Here is a 17540-nt window from a genome sequence, read left to right as displayed (position 1 = left end):
CATGGCCAAGAAGCTGTCATCTTTCTTCTGCCTTGCTTCCAGATAGTGTTCCTGACCTAACCCTTGTGCTGCCTTCTACTCTGTAGACTCTTTTGTGGTTTCTTTTAATACAGTACCTGGGCAAGGTCAGTTTTATGCCAGGTTTAGTGAGCTAAAGAGGCTCACGGAAGAGTCCAGGTGCTGGCCAAAGGAAAGAAGCAGGAGTTCAGGACAAGTGGGGAAAATAAGGGAAGGAGAACTGGAACCTCTCCTTTCACAGCAACAAATTTTTAAGTTGTTTCATCATACATTATGTCTTGCAGAATCAGATCTTTTATAGCTTTGTTTTTAAAAATTGGTTTTTTTCAGACTCAAAAAGATAGAAATTGTTTTCTATAGCATCAGTAAATCTCCCCCTTTCAAACATTCTGTATGACAGAATGCCTCAAAGTGAGGCTTCAAGAACTTTTATCTTGTGAGCCAGTGTAAGAAAAAGCACAGAGCATGCCAGTTGACTGGGTTGGAGGTCTGTGCTCTACTGTAGTCACCTTTTTATGATTTCAGAGGTCCCACTTAGTGCGCTGTAACTTGGTTTGACATTTGCAAAATGGGGGGGAATGCCCTGCTACTTAAAACTTAGAGAGACTGTGAGAGGTCCATCTTCTGTGTTAATGAAGGGGAAATTGTCCAAAGTGTAAGATATGATAGATTAGGTGGTCTTCAGATGTCCCTTCTAGCACAAATAATTCAGTCAATCTGCACTCTACATATTGAATCTAAGGACCTTGGGCAGCCTTGTATTTGTCTTTCTTCACTCTGAAATGTTACTTGAGAAGGCTCTTAATAAAAGATCACAGTGGATAATTAGATATTGAAGTGGAAATTCTGAGGTTTGGGAGGGATTTCTCCATATAATTTTGATTCTTGTTGTGGCTAACATACTTTAGTTGGTGAAAATACACCATTGAATACTGTTCTGTGGTTACTGTGCAGATATTCCTCTTCTCCACCTTGGGAAACTAATCATTCTGTCTAGGGTGCTGGTCAGTGTTACTAAGCAATTGTAAATTGTCCAATAGGTTAAAATCCTCCCTTACTGGATATTTTTGGTTCACCTGACAAATGGTGTCATGTCTCTGACTTTAAGATAATAAATGTAGGAGCAGGGAAAGAAAGTCAAGTCCGTGGCTGCTTCTTGCAAATGGAAAAGTTTTGTTTTATTGCAAGTCAGCTGGGTGTTTTGGCTTCTAAGCCCTTGCTGAAAGAGAAATCTTGGATCAATAGCAGTGGAATGTTTGCCACCTGTTCCATCAATAGAGCTCTCTAGTGGATTTAAGGAAAAGAGTGCAGTTTTCCATTACACTTAACATTTCTGAGGCAGTTTCCATGTAATTTCTTTTACACGCATCATGTAGTTCTATAACTAAACTTGCACATCATACTGTCATGTCTACTGTGTATTTTTTTTTAACTTTTGTCTTAAATGTATATAATCTTAAAGTCAAACACTGATGTTTGAAATCCATTAATGTGTGTTTGGGTTTTTATTTTAAATTTCAATGCATCTCATTTTTTGGAAACTTGAAGTCACATAAGTAGCTCTGTAAAAAATATATTCTTTCTAATGATAAATTTTACAAGGGTGAATGTGTCTTTTGGGGGAGATAGGTAGCACTCGAAAGTATTTTATTATCAAAAGTGTTTGTTTTACAGAACTTTGGGACAACAATAGTGGTTAATCCTGAAAAGGACAAGGATATGGTGCAAGAGCTACTAGATTTTAAGGATAAAGTGGACCATATCATAGAAGTGTGCTTTCAGAAAAATGAAAAATTTATAAACTTGATGAAGGAGTCCTTTGAAACATTTATCAACAAGAGACCAAATAAGCCTGCAGAATTGATAGGTACACAAATATTTTTCTGTAAAATATTTCCAAAATCTATAGAAAGCATGATAAGGTAATGCTGCTGAGTGTGCTAGTGCAATAGTGAAGCAGTATGCATTCTGCTTTAGGAGACTTGGTTTTGGGATATGAGGCAAAAGTTTTAACCTGAGAGTGTTACGGGTTTGAAAAGCTTGGGTGTGCTGTTAATCATGTGTACAGTGTCCTGATGGAGCATGCCAAATTCTGCTGTCCCTCTGCTTCCTGCACAGTGCCTGATGCTAACAACTGCTCAGGGAGCGTAATGATGATGCTATGAGTGGAATAAATGGTTAAGGGGAAGAGTAGCTGTAGCAAAAGGAAGGAAACTGTTTGTAATTGTGGTAGTAGAGGAGTTCTCTGCATCTTACAGGTGTCTCAGAAAGGAGTAAGTACAGCCCATCTGCCTTGAAGGCTGACAGGTGGAGAACAATGTTAAAGCCTTCACATATAATGAGTTTTACTGGAGGAAAAAAAATGTCACTACCTTGAAGGGGGAACTAGTGCTCATTAAGAGAAGAAATAATAAAAGCATCTTAATCCTATGTCTGGGATTACCCTTGGTCTGGCAAAACCTCTTGTTTTGCCTGCAGCCACTGGAGCTGTGGCCTTTTACAGCAGGAGAGGATCCCACTCCTAGATTGTGGTTTTTTTCCCCTTTGTCCTTTTGCCTTCATTCAAATTATTTTGTGGCTTCCTTCCAAAACCAACTTTCTGTAGGACAAATTGCACAACTTAGTGATAGAGGTTAAAGCCATGACAGGGGCTGCTGTGGTTTGTGGTCTACGGTGTTTCAGCTACTGCAAAGGTTTCCTTCTTATGCAGAAGGTTGTATAAGGATACTAATGTGGCTTAATAAATACTTACCTAAACTCATGGCTTAACCTTATTTCTGGCATTCTGAAGCTACTAACTTGAAAGCATTGCTCCTGTTTAAATTTTGGTATGCTCCTGCCAAGAGAGCAGGATGGACGTGGCAAAGGTCTACAAAAATACAGTCCTCTTTGTGTTGTTTGTTTCTGTTTCTCATAAAATACATTCATGTGCGTTGTACACTTCCAACACATTGTCTTTCAACAAGGAAAGTGCTTGCTATGACTGCAACACAAAATGTGTGAATTTCTAATGCATTAATTGAAATTATTATATGGTTGGGGTTTTCTTCTTGGGTAATTCTGTTTCATGGTATTTTTCCATTATGGCAGTAGTACAGTAGAGTTCCTATTCCACCAAACATAGGGATAGGAAAAGGGCAAATAGAAAAATTAGTACTTTATTTTAACATACAGTAATATTTGAAGTGGGAGGTGCTTACGTTGTTTATTTTAGGTACATTTTTTTAAGCTGTTAAACTTTTTTATTTATTTGTAGCAAAATATGTGGATTCCAAATTAAGGGCTGGTAATAAAGAAGCAACAGATGAAGAGCTGGAAAGAATCCTTGACAAAATCATGATAATATTTAGATTCATTCATGGTAAGAAATACCAGTTCACATTTGATGCAATTGAAACTGTTTTCCTTCCTACTAGCAGAACTGCATTCCTCTGAATGCAAGAGATCTTTTCTGGCATGAGTTTCTGCTTGACTTGGTCTTAAATTCAGGTTGCCTTACATGTGAAGGAGCACAATAGATACAACAGGGAGAACAAACTTGTTATATGGAGTCTGGGAAGTTACAGAGCCTTTAGTGGAGACCTAAGAGCTAGAGCTGCTAGTGGAAATTGTTTTTTTCACATAGATTACGCATCTCTGTAGCCACAACCTCTCATTTAATGACTGAGAACAGAAAGGTTAGCACAGATTCTCTCTTCCCTGCCTACTTCAGTAAGTTGTAGGTGCAAAGTACATGAAAACCCAGCAACTAATCCTGTCTCTTCTCACTGTGCTGGAGAAGGGCTTAGAATGATAAGGGAAAATGTTATTTCTGTGTTTTACTTCCTGTGAAATACACTTCCCTAATGTATTTGTCTATCTGAGCAAAACTCTTGAATGTATTAGGCTATTTTATTTATTTATTTATTTTGCTAGGTTGGGTATCAGAAAAAAAATATGTGGTTGTGTCCAGCAGGGATATATGGTCACTGTTTTGAGGGAAGTGGGACATGTATGCTGGGCTGGGGCAGGAACTACCCAGTTCTGTATTAGTTTGTTTCGAGATCTGTGTGATTCTTTCCTCATAAAATCCAAAAGAAGTGCAATATTGTGGGACAAGAAGCCAGTTATGAAGTAGTAGAATTTGCATCATTATTTTTGTCAAATGCAAAGGATGGAGGCAGTGGATGAAGACAGCCTAAGAGATTAATTTCTGTTAATCTGAAACTTTGTCCAACTCTTGATCTTAATAATTTTTTTATAGCACTGAGATAGAATTGCAAATTTGGTTTGAAATATCTAGTGTGTAGGAGTCCTTTTAAGAGCAGATGATAACTAGCAGTTAGTTTCGGAGCACTGGCCTTTTCAACAGTACCTTGATGGTGTGTCATGACACAGCACTTTACCAGGAAAGGATGGAGTCTATCAGAGGTATTGCTACAGATGCATTGGAAGGTGTTAGGAATAGGGGGGTGCTGATGTAGGCAGCAGAAAGAGTGCCTTGAGTTACAGTGAATTTGTTCACCTTCAAGTGAAACAACTTGCTGATATCTTTGCACTACCAATAGAAAAGATTTGTGGAAACTGTGGTTTAAGGTGTGAAAGTTTGTGGGTGTCTGTATGAGATTTTTTTATTTCCAAAGGTTACTGCCAAATGCAGTGAGAAGAGTTTGGTCACCTTTTTTTCACCTCAGGCTTTTAAAGGTTATTTCTTTTAATACATAGGAACCATGTTCCTTTCTTTAATTGTAATTAATTAGACCACTGGAAGGAGAATGTTGTTCTGAACCCTAGAATCATTACATGTGGCTTACAGCTGATCCAATGGAAAACACAAGGCAGCTTATGTTCCTAAGGGGGAAAAAGGGAGTAGACATTTTGCAAAACGTGTTAAGAAAATAATTCACATATAAAAAGAACTAGTTGTCTATATGTTTTTCTTTGCTGTTGTATATTGAGTATTGTTCTGCTGATTAACACATCATGAGAAAGGCTTGTGTCACAAACCTGAAGTGCAGTAATGCATACAGAATGTATAATTTAATTTGTATTTTATTTTTTGGTTCAATTTCCATATAGGTAAAGATGTGTTTGAAGCATTTTATAAGAAAGACTTGGCCAAAAGATTGCTGGTTGGAAAAAGTGCCTCAGTAGATGCTGAGAAGTCCATGTTGTCCAAGCTGAAGCACGGTACGAGTCTCCAGATGTGTTCCATTTTTATTACTTTTTTGCATGTAAATTGGAATCCTTATTTTCTCATGCTTTAAAAAGTGAAAAGCCAGATTTTTAGTAACAGCTGAGCATATCCCAGCTTTCATTGTGCTCAGGAAGAGATACTGGGTTGACCTCTTATAAATGCAATTGGTTCATTTAGTGAATCTACAGAGGAGCAAAATCCTTAAAACATGTATCTACATGTGGGTGCTCTGGACCCTGGCAAATCTGGCTCAACTGTCTCAGGTTAAACCTTGATTGCTTGTTTTGTGCTTCCATGTAATTGTGGGATCTTTGCTCTAATTTGTGTGACAGAATGTGGCGCTGCTTTTACCAGCAAACTGGAAGGCATGTTCAAGGACATGGAACTGTCAAAAGATGTCATGGTTCAGTTTAAGCAGGTACATTTAGCTTCTGTTCGTGTACTAGATTTTCAGTAGTGATGGGGAAGTACTTAATGGTGTTATTCTTTGGATTAAGCTAAAATTAAACAAAAAAGCTTTTGAGCAGGACCTAGTCATACTAAGAGAGTCTATTTATAGTTCTGTGTGCAGAACATAATTTATTTATTGTATATCAATTCAGATATAATCTTATTTTACAGTTTTATTCCTTTAAAGTAAATTTTAGTCTAAATACCACATGGTAATTTAGTTGTTCTACATGCTTTAAAGTCCATACTTCTTCATTCTGTAAACCATTGTTTCTCTGATGAAAAACTCTGAGAAAAACTCTGGTGTGGGTTGCTAAGTGCATAGAAACCATATATGTGTCAGCCCCAAAACTTCCAACCTGACAATGACCAAGGGATTGCTTGAAGGAAATACTGTATAGCTTGCCCTGTTGTTGCACTTCCCCCCTGTTTTGGAGCCTTGTTGAAGAGGGGATACTGGGGGAGAAATCTGGCCCAGGACACCTGCTCCTCTAATAAAATACTCTATAGACTTTCTGTCCTGGACTTTGCAGCCTGGCTGGGCTGATGCAAGGCTCAAATCATAAGAAAATGTGTCGTCTAACCCATGTGTGGAAGTCCCAGGGGATCCTTTTGATCTTATAGTTCTTACCCTGACTTCTGATCAAAAGCTTCTCTTTTGTTTTATTTGCATATGATTGAAGTTCCTTTGACCTTAATACCCTATAAAGACAGTGGTCTAGGATACTTCAAGGCAAGTTGTACTTTTCTTTTTACTTCCAACCTCTTGCAGCATTTTGAAACTGGGGATGGGAAAAATTAATAGTAATGAAATTCAAAATCTTGGTAGAGTATGTCTAACCAAGGATATGGCCTTCAGAAAATTTTCATTATTCTACCAAGTTTAAATTTATGATTTAAATATATATATATTTTCTAACTTAACATGCAAATAGTATACTTGAATGGTATTTTTTTTATTTTATTTTAGTATATGCAGAACCAAAGTGACCCAGGAAATATAGACCTGACAGTAAATATATTAACTATGGGATATTGGCCAACATATACTCCTATGGAAGTCCACTTAAACTCAGAGGTTAGTGTTTGAATTCCCCTTCTAAATGTACTTTATGGAGTGGAATCAGAGTCACTCTCATAGGGTGAAGTAATGCTTTCATTTAATGTTTTTTCTGCTAGATATTTAATAAGTTTTAACTCATGTTAAAGATTCCAGATTTGCAAAAAAATGTACTGGATAAAACCCAGTTATTTGCAGTGACTGTATAATAATAATCATAGTAATATAATAATCATAATCTCAAATTAGTATTAAAATTAAATCAGTGTTGTATTTAACATTGCAGCCAAGCACTTAGAAGTTTAAAACTTGACAGTGCACCTTAATTTAGTCAATCTTTAACTACACTGGTTAAGCATTTTGATCAAGCCAATAGTTGTGTTACTGCATGTTCTTTTTTCTGTATGATCCTTCCTCTGTTCCCTGCAATGTGTCTCACAAAACTACTCCCTGCATTTAAATGAGGTTTCCCCGAGAAGAGATTGTTTCCAAGTTGAGAGGATTTTGCAAAGCTCCTGTGAATAACGATTTAAGTTGAAACATGGAGTCCTGTTTCATGCAATACCTTGTTTGATCTGAAATATGGGCAGCACTTCAGAGGCCAAAGACAGCAATAAGGTTCCAAATCAGTTCAGGAGATGTGGAAGCTTTTGTGCTCTTGCTCCAGTGGCATCTTTTCCTCAGTAACAGGCTACTTTGGAAGGATCCAACCTGAGCAGCATGTCATGAAAATAGAAGGGTAAAAACCCCTTATTTGGAAATAAGAGAGTATGAAGTACTGGATTCACACTTTAATCTGTATAGGAGAAACTAAAGGAAGAACTTGGAAGCAGATGGTAATAGTCAGTATGTAGGTGTTAGATTTATGCTTTTTGTCCTGTGGTTTCTTGGTCAGATTCAAAGTCCAGGACAAAATCAGTATTTATTTCTTAGTTTTAAAAACTTATACAGGGAGATTGTTTTTCTTTTTTTTTGTAAACAAATAGACCCAAAAAGGGGGATGGAGGGAGGGGAATTAAAAGCTATACTTGAACTGAGGCTTATAGTATACTGTGCATAGCAGTACTGGTGTACTTGAGAGCAGAATTTTGCTCTTTGGATTTAGGTTTTTACAGAAAAACACTTCATAAGAAATGTTGTTGAGGAGAAATAAAGAAATGATGTGCGAAATCATACAGCATCACCTCACTGGTATAACACAAATAAACTTCTTTCCCTCTTTGCTTGACAGATGATAAAGCTTCAAGAGGTATTTAAAACCTTTTACCTGGGAAAACACAGTGGTCGAAAGCTTCAGTGGCAGACCACTTTGGGGCACGCTGTCCTAAAGGCAGAATTTAAGGAAGTAAGTTTGCTTGTTTCATGCTTAGCCCATTTGGATAAAATTTGAGTCAGTTACTTGGAATGTAGTAATGTATGGAATTATTTATTTTTATAAAGGTGCTAACATTTTTTTGGAGAAACAATCAAATTCTATACTGTTATTTTGTATAGAAAGTAGGCTTTTTATAATGAAACTGAAATACTACCTAGCTAATGGAAGACAACAGTGAGATGCCTTTTGGTAACATTTGTATTTTTGTGATAGGAATTGTTGCTCATTCAAAGAAAGAAAGTTGTAATAAAGCAGGAAATGAAAGGGAAAAAACACAGCATCTTCTTATTTTTTATATGGAATTGTTTTGGAAATGCTGGTGACAGAGTGCTTTGCTGATGCAAAAAGAGGCTGAAAGGTGTTAGTGATATAATGACTGTGGTTAAAATTTAAATGTTTGTTGAATTACTTAAGTCTTAAATAACCACATTGTTTCTTAATGTGGTTTGGTTTTGTTTCATGGAATATCTTGCTAATAATGCAGCTTAATTGAGCCAGAGCAAAGACCCAAAAAAACCTCCAAATGATTCTTTCATAGTCACAATGAATTAGTAAAACCTAGAGGTTTGGGCACCATGGAACAGTGAGATGGATGGGTTTGTCATCCATTGACAGAAGTGTTTACAGCTGTCTGAAGACTTTGAGTTCTTTCCTTTTCATTGCCTGTTTGTGCAAACATTCTGCTACTGGCATTACTGTCACTCTGTATCACAGTAAAGAATTATCTTTTGTTTCTTTCATATTTGATCCAATGCCAATAATTCTTTTGTGTTTGCTCATCTCTATAAAGTGAAACTTGGGTGAAGTATGAAGAGATTCGCTATTGATGGTGGCAAAGCCAGAATTTCACATATTGTAGTTGAAATGAAGTAAATTATGTAAAGTAAATATAAGCCCATTCTAATGAGCTTCTGCTGTGTGCTGCATTGCTACTGCTGGAGGAGCTAAAAAAGAGGTTTTAAAAATATCCTTTTTCCTTGATACTGCAGTCAGGCAGATTCTTCTGTGTGCTAGGCATTCTAAAATGCACATCTATTCCTCTAGAAATAGGAAAAAAAAGTATTGTTTTGTTTCTGTTACTCGTCAGATTTGGATAATACAATAGAATATGCTCTGAATATTGTAATTATTTGATGTTTCTTTTTCAGGGAAAGAAAGAATTTCAAGTGTCGCTCTTTCAGACTTTAGTGTTGCTTATGTTTAATGAAGGAGATGAATTCAGTTTTGAAGAAATAAAAATGGCCACTGGTGTAGGTAAGAAGAATACTTATTCTTAAATGTATTCATTGAGTGATTGCCAATTATAATTTGGTTTGTAAAGGCTCAGTTTGAAGACATTTGCCACAATCATAAGGAAAAACTGTATGAGCCAATCATATATAGACACCAAAACAGATAAGGAAAATGTGCTGCTGGTACTTCTTAGTGTAGGTAAAACAGATACTTAATAAAATTAATAGTAACAGCTATGTGGTGTATGATACTACTACTAGATTTACAGAGTCCAACGTTGCAATTCTTAAAATTCAAGTCGTGATAAAGATTCTTTTGTGTATAGATTATTTTTGTTCTATTGCAGTTACAAATACTGTATTTTGAAAAAGATCTTTTGTAGAATGGTCTCATTTGGGGGTGATTCAAAAGAGTATTCTCATTTGAGTAGTACTGAGAGCTTGCCCACCTGTTTTCCATGACTGCTGCAGAAGTGCCCCGTTCACAGTAGATCTGATTTGTTAGGAAGAGCAGTATCCTTTAGGGTGTATACTTTGTAGCTGTCTCCCCATGCACTTGAAACCTGAAGGCAGAAAGGACAAAGAAAACCGGGGAAAAGTACAGTTTTCGTTTTAGCCATCTGTGGTATCTACTGTCTGTGTTCTTAAGCTCTTTCGTGATTTCTTTTTAATTTTTACACTTCCTTGAAGTAGAGCCACTGGCATTAAAGAAGATAATGTTATAATCTTTTTACTCTCTGGAATTTCTGCATCAACCAGCAGGTCATACCCAGTAGCCCTTCACATGCTGAATCTTAAGATCAACAAAATACAGCAACTGCTGAAAAAGTATTTGTGTATGCAAGTACTAAAATACTGTAAATATGTTTACTAAAGTATTGGAAAATAGGAATATCAAGAACCCCTGTGGCAGAATGATGCACGGCAGAAGGCAGTACAGCCTGGGTGCTCCAACTTCTCAGCCTCAAATCTTCGGATTGCTTAGTCACCCACTCCATTAATGTGAAGAGAGCTGAAGAAAACTCATGCCCATGTGAATAATAAGCACCAGGATGGTCCAGAGGGGATCATTAGGTTGGAGTACAATGGTTACAGGCCAAAGAAAAGTTCACGCAAGCCTGCTACAGATTCTGCTTTCTCATCTTTTATTGCTATACCTCAGAGCTTGAATTCTGGCTGCCTGACAGCAACAGATAAGATCTGCTGAATGGAAATCCATTCCATTAGAGCACAACAGAAAGGATTTCAGTAGACTGCTTTTAAGTCAGCTGGATAGGACTGATTGATAATTGGGAGCTATCTATATTACGTTATCTCATTGCACTGAATGCCACATCTCTCTTTCTCTCCCCTGTAGGGAAATAGTGGAGGAATGCAGGTAATGAGGACAGTTCATGGTCCATGGGGTCCCTGTGGGTCCAGGATGGATGACATAAAATCTGTGTCTTCCCAGGCTGTGCCTGGGAGCATTTGAAACTGCTTTGGAGAGGTTCCCATTCCCATCTAGCAGTCTTTCTGTTTCTAAAGGAGAGGAAACTTATGGCCAGAAATGGTCTTGGAAATAGGTCCCACACAGCACCCTTTATGCCTCCTGCTACATAGAATCATAGAATGTATTGGCTTGAAGGGACCTCTAAAGGTCATCTAGTCCAACCCCCCTACAAGAAGTGGGGACATCTCCAACTAGACCAGATTGCTCAGAGCTCCATCAAGCCTGACCTCGAATGTCTCCAAGGATGGGGCCTCCACCACCTCTCTAGGTGTTCCAGTTCCAGTGATCAATCATCCTTATATGAAAGAACTTTTTCCTAATGTCTAACCTAAATCTACCCTTCTCTATCTTGAAACCATTACCCCTTTTCCTACTGTTACATGCACTTGTGAATAGGTCTTCCCCAGCCTTCTTACACAGATGATCCTTTTACTCAGCAGTACCCTCCAAAGGCTGGTATCCTGGCTAGTTGGAAAAGAACAGACATCCAGTTATTAGAAAAAGTAGCTGAATTTGTGATGCAGCTGTTTGCTGAATTGAACTCTAAGGGCAGAGGTCCCAACAGCCAGACTCTCAGAGAGCTATCTGGGTGAACCAGAGTTCCTGGCTTATGGATACATATAACATTGAATGTGGCAGAAATCCTGGAAGGAAAACCTTTGCCATTAGGATTGCCACAGAAACTGTTTCTAGCTGTTCCAAACACCCTGTGTGGGGCTAGGCAGGCGGAATTCCAATGTACACTTGAAAAAAAAAATGTATGGAAGAGAGCAGATTTATTAGGAAGTAGGAAAGCCTTTGAAATAGGGGGAACCTGTACAAGACCGATGGGCTCAATCTAAAGCTGCTGAAACACTAAAAATGTTTTAGAAAGTCAGTAGGGTTTATCGGACTTCTCCCTCCACTATCTATAAATAACATAGTAGACCCAAGAAGAGGTCAGAATGGAAATAAAAATAGAGGCCATGGGACAGATAAGTGTGCTAGGATTAAACTAAATAGACTAAAAAGGTAAACAGAAAACTAAACAGCATGTTGTAAAGGCTGGAAGTTTACAGAATCCTTGGAGACAGGTTCAAGAAAAGCAAAACACTGAAGGTTTCTCAATGCACAGAAACCACCTCTGGCTAAGGAAGTCCCTGAGCCCTAAATTACTGGAAATTTAAAGAGCAGTAGGATGAGGAGAGGAGGAAGAGTAGGGAAATATAGAGCTATATTAGCTTTGTTTTTACATACTGCCCTATACTCACCTGCTCGTGGCCACTGCCAGAGATGGGATGCTAGGCTAGATAGACCTTCTGACTCAGGGCACATGTTCTTCAGTTCTAAACAGAGCACTGAAAAGGACACTGAACCTCCCAGCTGTGAAGGATTGCTTTACTTTCATGTTCACATGTGCCAGCTCATTCTGGGGGGTGGTGGAAGCTTTGTGCACCTTTTATTTAACTAACATGTATGTTGAGACCCTATTATGAGATGTTACCCAGTCTTTGCACATTGGTGTTCACTGCAGAAGAGCATAGCCAGCCACCCCCATTCAATAGGGCAAAATAAAATACTGCAAGTGGAAGGGTCAATAAAGGGTCTAGAACAGGTCAGTAAATTAGACCACCACCAACTGGTCATATTCATCCAGAAGCTTTACAGGAGCTTTCCAGTATAAATACTGAATTAGTTTGTGTAGTTTATAATTTAAGTGAGCTTTGATGTGATAAGAATGGCAAGTGACAAGAGCAATGCTATTTTTATTATTATTTTTTAAGGTCATGGAGTAATTCTGCAGATTACTGCAGGGTAGCAGGTCTGTATTGGGAAGATCAGAACTGGTAGGCTCATGGATAACTGTATATTAGGGAAGAGCCAGCACAATTTATATGATGCATAATTTCCCTTTCAAGTTATTTGAGGAAGTTGGAAAGCATATGCACAACTGTAATTGTGCACTTGGGTTTTAAAAAGTTCTGGATAACAGCTCCTCACAAGCTCTAAAATAAACTAAGTTTTCATGGCTTGAGAGAGGAGTTCCTCTTGGAATGACTAATTAATTAAAAGACTGAAAATAACAGGTAGAAATGTATGGGCAACTTTCATAGTGAAAGGAAGCTCCTATTTGGATTCCCAGGTATTATTCAATATAGTCATTAAGGATCTGAAGAAGATGAATACTGATGTGACAGAATTTGATACTGATTCCTTAGGAAGGTCAAATCTGAAACTTATTAAAAAATTTAAAAAGGATATAACACTTTTCAACACTTAGGAGATAAATCACATCCAATGTTGATGGGTATAAGGATGTCTGTAGTGAGGAAATAACCTTAGCCACATCAGCCATTGGCTTTGTTAGATAACAACCACTGGAGAAAGAAGTTGTGTGGTCAATGTGTCCCTTGAAAACACCCAACTGGAGGTTTCATCAGCTATCAGAGGGCAAATGGCATGCTGGTAACTTGTAGGGAAGTTACTGAGAACAAACAGAAAGCTTTGTTGTGCTTTGTGTGTGCTTGTGTTTGGATACTTCATGAATTTCAGGTTATCCTATCTAAAAGTGTATAGTAGAATTAAATAAGGACAAAGAAAGATTAAAAAAAAACATATGGATGCCATTGAATGGTTCCCATGCAGAGAATGGAGAGTTCATCTCTTAAACTTGGAGCATGATAGTATGGAGAGAGGTGAAAAAAAGGAAATACAATAGTCTATAGGATTATGAATGGCTTAAGATATAATGAACAGTGAATTCAGTAACCCTCACAGTAAAAGAATTCAGGCATCTTTTAGCTTCTCCATCTGTGACTAGCCAAGTCAAAGGCAGACATTTTAATCTGATCCATATAACAAACAGTGTTGTTCTCCACTGAAGCCGAGTTAGCTGCCTAAGATTAATGGCAGGTCTTAAAGCACTAATTCTCAAACACCAACTCACTGAGTCAGCCCCCAATTTCTTGCATGTACATGGACTTATTTTTTTTTTTCATTGAGGGCACTATGAAGGTGATAATAAGTTAAGTTCTGCTTATTTGATGTTTTCCTGTGGATGACTTAATATATATATAAGCATCATGAATAGTGTACTGGAATTAGGTATGAAGCATTTGGGATTTTCCAGTGTTATATTGGCAAGTTCAGTACTCTCCTGTGGATGCAGCTTTAGTAGTGCTTCTGTGGGGGCTTCCTGAGGTCTATTGGTCATGTCTTCCTAGCTCCCAGCTGACTACAATGGAATGTAGTGACAGTCATTTGTTTCACTCAAGAGTCATACTGCAGTTAATATAAAGAAGTGACCAGTCAGTATGGCAGAAACCAGTAAGATACTATGATGTAAAACTTTCAGTCACTTAAGGAAGTGATTTCACAAAATAAAACCTTGCAATTTGTGTTTAGTGCTGCACTTGGCAGGATACTTTACAGAGGTGAATATGATATATTCTGTGGTTCTGCTGTCCAGGCACTCATTTATGCAGGTGCAGTATTAGCTACATTGCTGTGTTTATAGTATTACAAATTAGTTTTGTAAATGTCTTGCAATTAAAGTAAGCAGGTATCTGGATATCAAAACCCTTGGATATTAAAACAGTCTGGGCAGCTGGTCTCTGTGCATGTTAGACTTTCTGTTGTATCTTTACATTCCATTGCCACCTAGCACAACATACGTACACTTTGGGAGGTCAGAAAATCTCACTCACATGAATTTTCTTAATGTTAACTAGAAGAGTACTTCATGAGTGATTGCTACATTACTAAAAACAAAACATAGCAAAGACCAAACAAAAAAACCCCAACAACAACAACCAAACAAAAAAACCAAACAAAACATCCCATGGATTTCTGCCCCCTTAGGTTTTCACTCTCTTCATCTGCATTAACTGGTGTAGTTGGCACTTATGTTTTACAGTCAGTGTTACAATAAATTATCTCCATGCTCTTCAAAGACATGAGGTTGTCCCTGGGACATGACTGCAGTCAGCAAGTGCATAAACTGTCACTCAGAGAAAGAATGGTTACCTTCCCTTTGGTCACTGTACTTCTGAGATGTGTTGTCTAAATACACTCCTATGTTTTTACCTGCCTTTCTCATTATCAAGAAAGCCTCTAGGAGCTGTAGTTTTTACTTCAGGGAGGGATTGGTAATTGCATATTCCTTCCCTTTGCCATACTGCCATAACCTGCAATTTACCATGCAGGGCATGTCCTTTGGACAAAACCATAACCCAGCAACCTGCATTTATTGAAGGTGAAACACCCAAACAGTGTGAAACATCATAAATACCTATTTTGTCAATGCAGTTTAAAGGGTTGTTTTCATAATCATAGAGCAGCTGGAAACTTAACAAAAGGAAAAGGTCCATCTGTCTGAAAGTTAAAATGTTTTAGAAAAAGTAATAGTGTCAGTCGTGTACTCAGCTACACTGCACTTCAGTACTGGACTGCAAAACCTTTCTTTCAATTTTTACACTAAAACTCTGTTCAGGAGAGTTCTGGAGACTGCAGAAGCAGTTTTAATGCAAAATCTTGATAAAAGACTTTGAACCTAATTATTAGAATGTTCTAGACTTCATTTTATCTGTTTGTCCAATTTGTCCAAAGCTTTCAGCTTTAAATTGTACTAGATAAAATTTTCCTGATCCACTTGTTTTTGTGACTTAAAGCTTGAAGGCTCTAAGTTGTTACCTAACCTAATTGGAACTTAGCTGAAAGAAGGTACTAATGTAAAACCAGTAACTTTTTAATTGTATTTCTAAATTAATCACATAAAACTCTTTATGTTAATCTTCTGCTTTCTCCCATACTTTGAACTTCACAGAGGACAGTGAATTAAGAAGAACCTTGCAGTCTTTAGCTTGTGGAAAAGCACGAGTATTGATTAAAAATCCAAAGGGCAAGGATGTAGAAGATGGAGATAAATTCATCTTTAATGGTGATTTCAAGCATAAATTGTTCAGAATAAAGATCAACCAAATTCAAATGAAAGAAACAGTATGTATTTATTTTTTTATTCATTCTGTTCATATTAACTATTTATTTGTGTGTCCCACAGAAAGAGACAGAATCTATGTATTTCCTCTCGTAGTTTTTGCGTATAGAGAAAGGAAATAGATCTTTAACTTTCTTGGTAGTCTGGATGACTAACAGAGGTAATAAAGATTTTAAAACTCACTGAAATCAAAAGAACTTAGGTTCCTTCCTGTGCTGGAAAGTTTAAATGCCTGTATTTTAAACTGATAGGATCTTGTAAATGTTTCAGTCCATCTTACAAGTTTTCGTGGGATGGCTGAAGTATTGGTACTGTATTGAACTCATGAATCAAATGTCACCCTATCACTTCCTTATTTAGCAAGTAAGGGAGCTATTAAAGTCAGAGTTTTCCCTATTTTTGCAGTGTATGTCTTTGTTATACTTGAATCCCTATTCTTGAGACCTGGTGACATGTTTTAATTAACACTGACTTGCTTTTCTTTTTGTTTTGCATATTAAAATCCCTAAAAGTAAAATTGGAGTTGAGCAGTTTGATACAGAAGGCTGTATTTGGGCTATTATGTGTTCTCTCAAAAACCTGAAGTGAGCTTTTAAGACTGTTTAGTTTATCAGATTTAAAATAAGACAGAGGTTATTTTTTTATTTACATCGTCCTTTATCTTTGGCTTGCTTTATCAGTATGTTTCAGAGTTACTGTGTTCTTAGCATGCAGTAATGCATACATCTGTCTCAAAGATTAAGAAGATGTTGAGTTTCATTTCATTGGAAAAGCTAACTATAGAAATATAATTGTTAAAAGTAGCAATAAAAGGTGATATGATTTGTGTCGTTTTATCATTCCTTAGGTTGAGGAACAGGTCAGCACAACTGAAAGGGTCTTTCAAGACAGACAGTATCAGATTGACGCTGCTATTGTACGAATAATGAAGATGAGGAAGACTCTTGGTCATAATCTCCTTGTTTCTGAATTGTATAATCAACTGAAATTTCCTGTAAAGGTAATTGGTTTTAGTTTTCAAACCATCCTAGGATTATAAAAAATTCTGTAATATATTTTTCCGTTCCAATGGGTCCATAAGAGTAAGAAATGTGAAATATGTCCTGAATCAAATCCAAATGTTAAGGTATTAAAATGAGGGTGTGAACAGAAATAAGCCAGAGTATCAGTAAGAAATTATGTTTGGATACTTACTATGGCACATTTTCACATATATAGCTGTTACCAGTCCTACTTTAAAAAAATGTAATACAGATCTGAATACATTTTTAACTGTTTTACTAATCTCATGTTTTCTTGTAGCCTGGAGACTTGAAAAAGAGGATTGAATCTCTCATTGACAGAGACTATATGGAGAGAGACAAAGACAATCCCAACCAGTACCACTATGTTGCATAATGGAAATACTTTTACTTAAAAAAAACAAAAATTAAATCCCAGAAAACAAAAACCAAAATCATCCACATGTATCTTCAGGACACCGAATACTTATGCTGTTCCAGACTTTCCTTTTAGCAGATTTCAGGTTGATGTATATTATTCAACCAGCTGCATGCACTGCTGTGGAAAAGCAAAATGACATGTTAATTGATCGTCCTTGTGAAGACTCCTTACAAATGTTAAATGTCATATTTTTATTTTCTTCTAGTTACTCTTTTGTTCTTTTGAGTTCTTAAAAATCTAGTTTTACAGTTTTGTATAACACTGTCATTGATGTTGGATGGAAGTCAAAATTACCTGTGTGAGAAATACTTCTGTGATG

At 37.0% G+C, this 17540-nt stretch overlaps 1 protein-coding gene across 1 annotated transcript in view; it reads left to right on the top strand.

Annotated features, from left to right (window-relative positions):
• CUL4A (cullin 4A) overlaps positions 1-17176 on the top strand; it is a 41878-nt gene extending 24702 nt beyond the window's left edge. Inside the window, exons 11-20 of the mRNA XM_009997963.1 lie at positions 1693-1885; positions 3275-3379; positions 5077-5187; positions 5527-5612; positions 6615-6722; positions 7936-8049; positions 9228-9333; positions 15608-15780; positions 16626-16778; positions 17081-17176. Of these exons, the coding sequence (XP_009996265.1) occupies positions 1693-1885; positions 3275-3379; positions 5077-5187; positions 5527-5612; positions 6615-6722; positions 7936-8049; positions 9228-9333; positions 15608-15780; positions 16626-16778; positions 17081-17176 (1245 nt within the window). The remainder of the gene's footprint in view (positions 1-1692; positions 1886-3274; positions 3380-5076; positions 5188-5526; positions 5613-6614; positions 6723-7935; positions 8050-9227; positions 9334-15607; positions 15781-16625; positions 16779-17080) is intronic.
• Positions 17177-17540: the final 364 nt, after the last annotated feature.

This window comes from Chaetura pelagica, unplaced genomic scaffold, assembly GCF_000747805.2.
Source record: "Chaetura pelagica isolate M959 unplaced genomic scaffold, ChaPel_1.0 scaffold123, whole genome shotgun sequence".
Classification (NCBI taxonomy): Eukaryota; Metazoa; Chordata; class Aves; order Apodiformes; family Apodidae; genus Chaetura; species Chaetura pelagica.
Note: the sequence above shows the minus strand (reverse complement) of the source record. Positions and strands in the feature narration are given on the sequence as shown.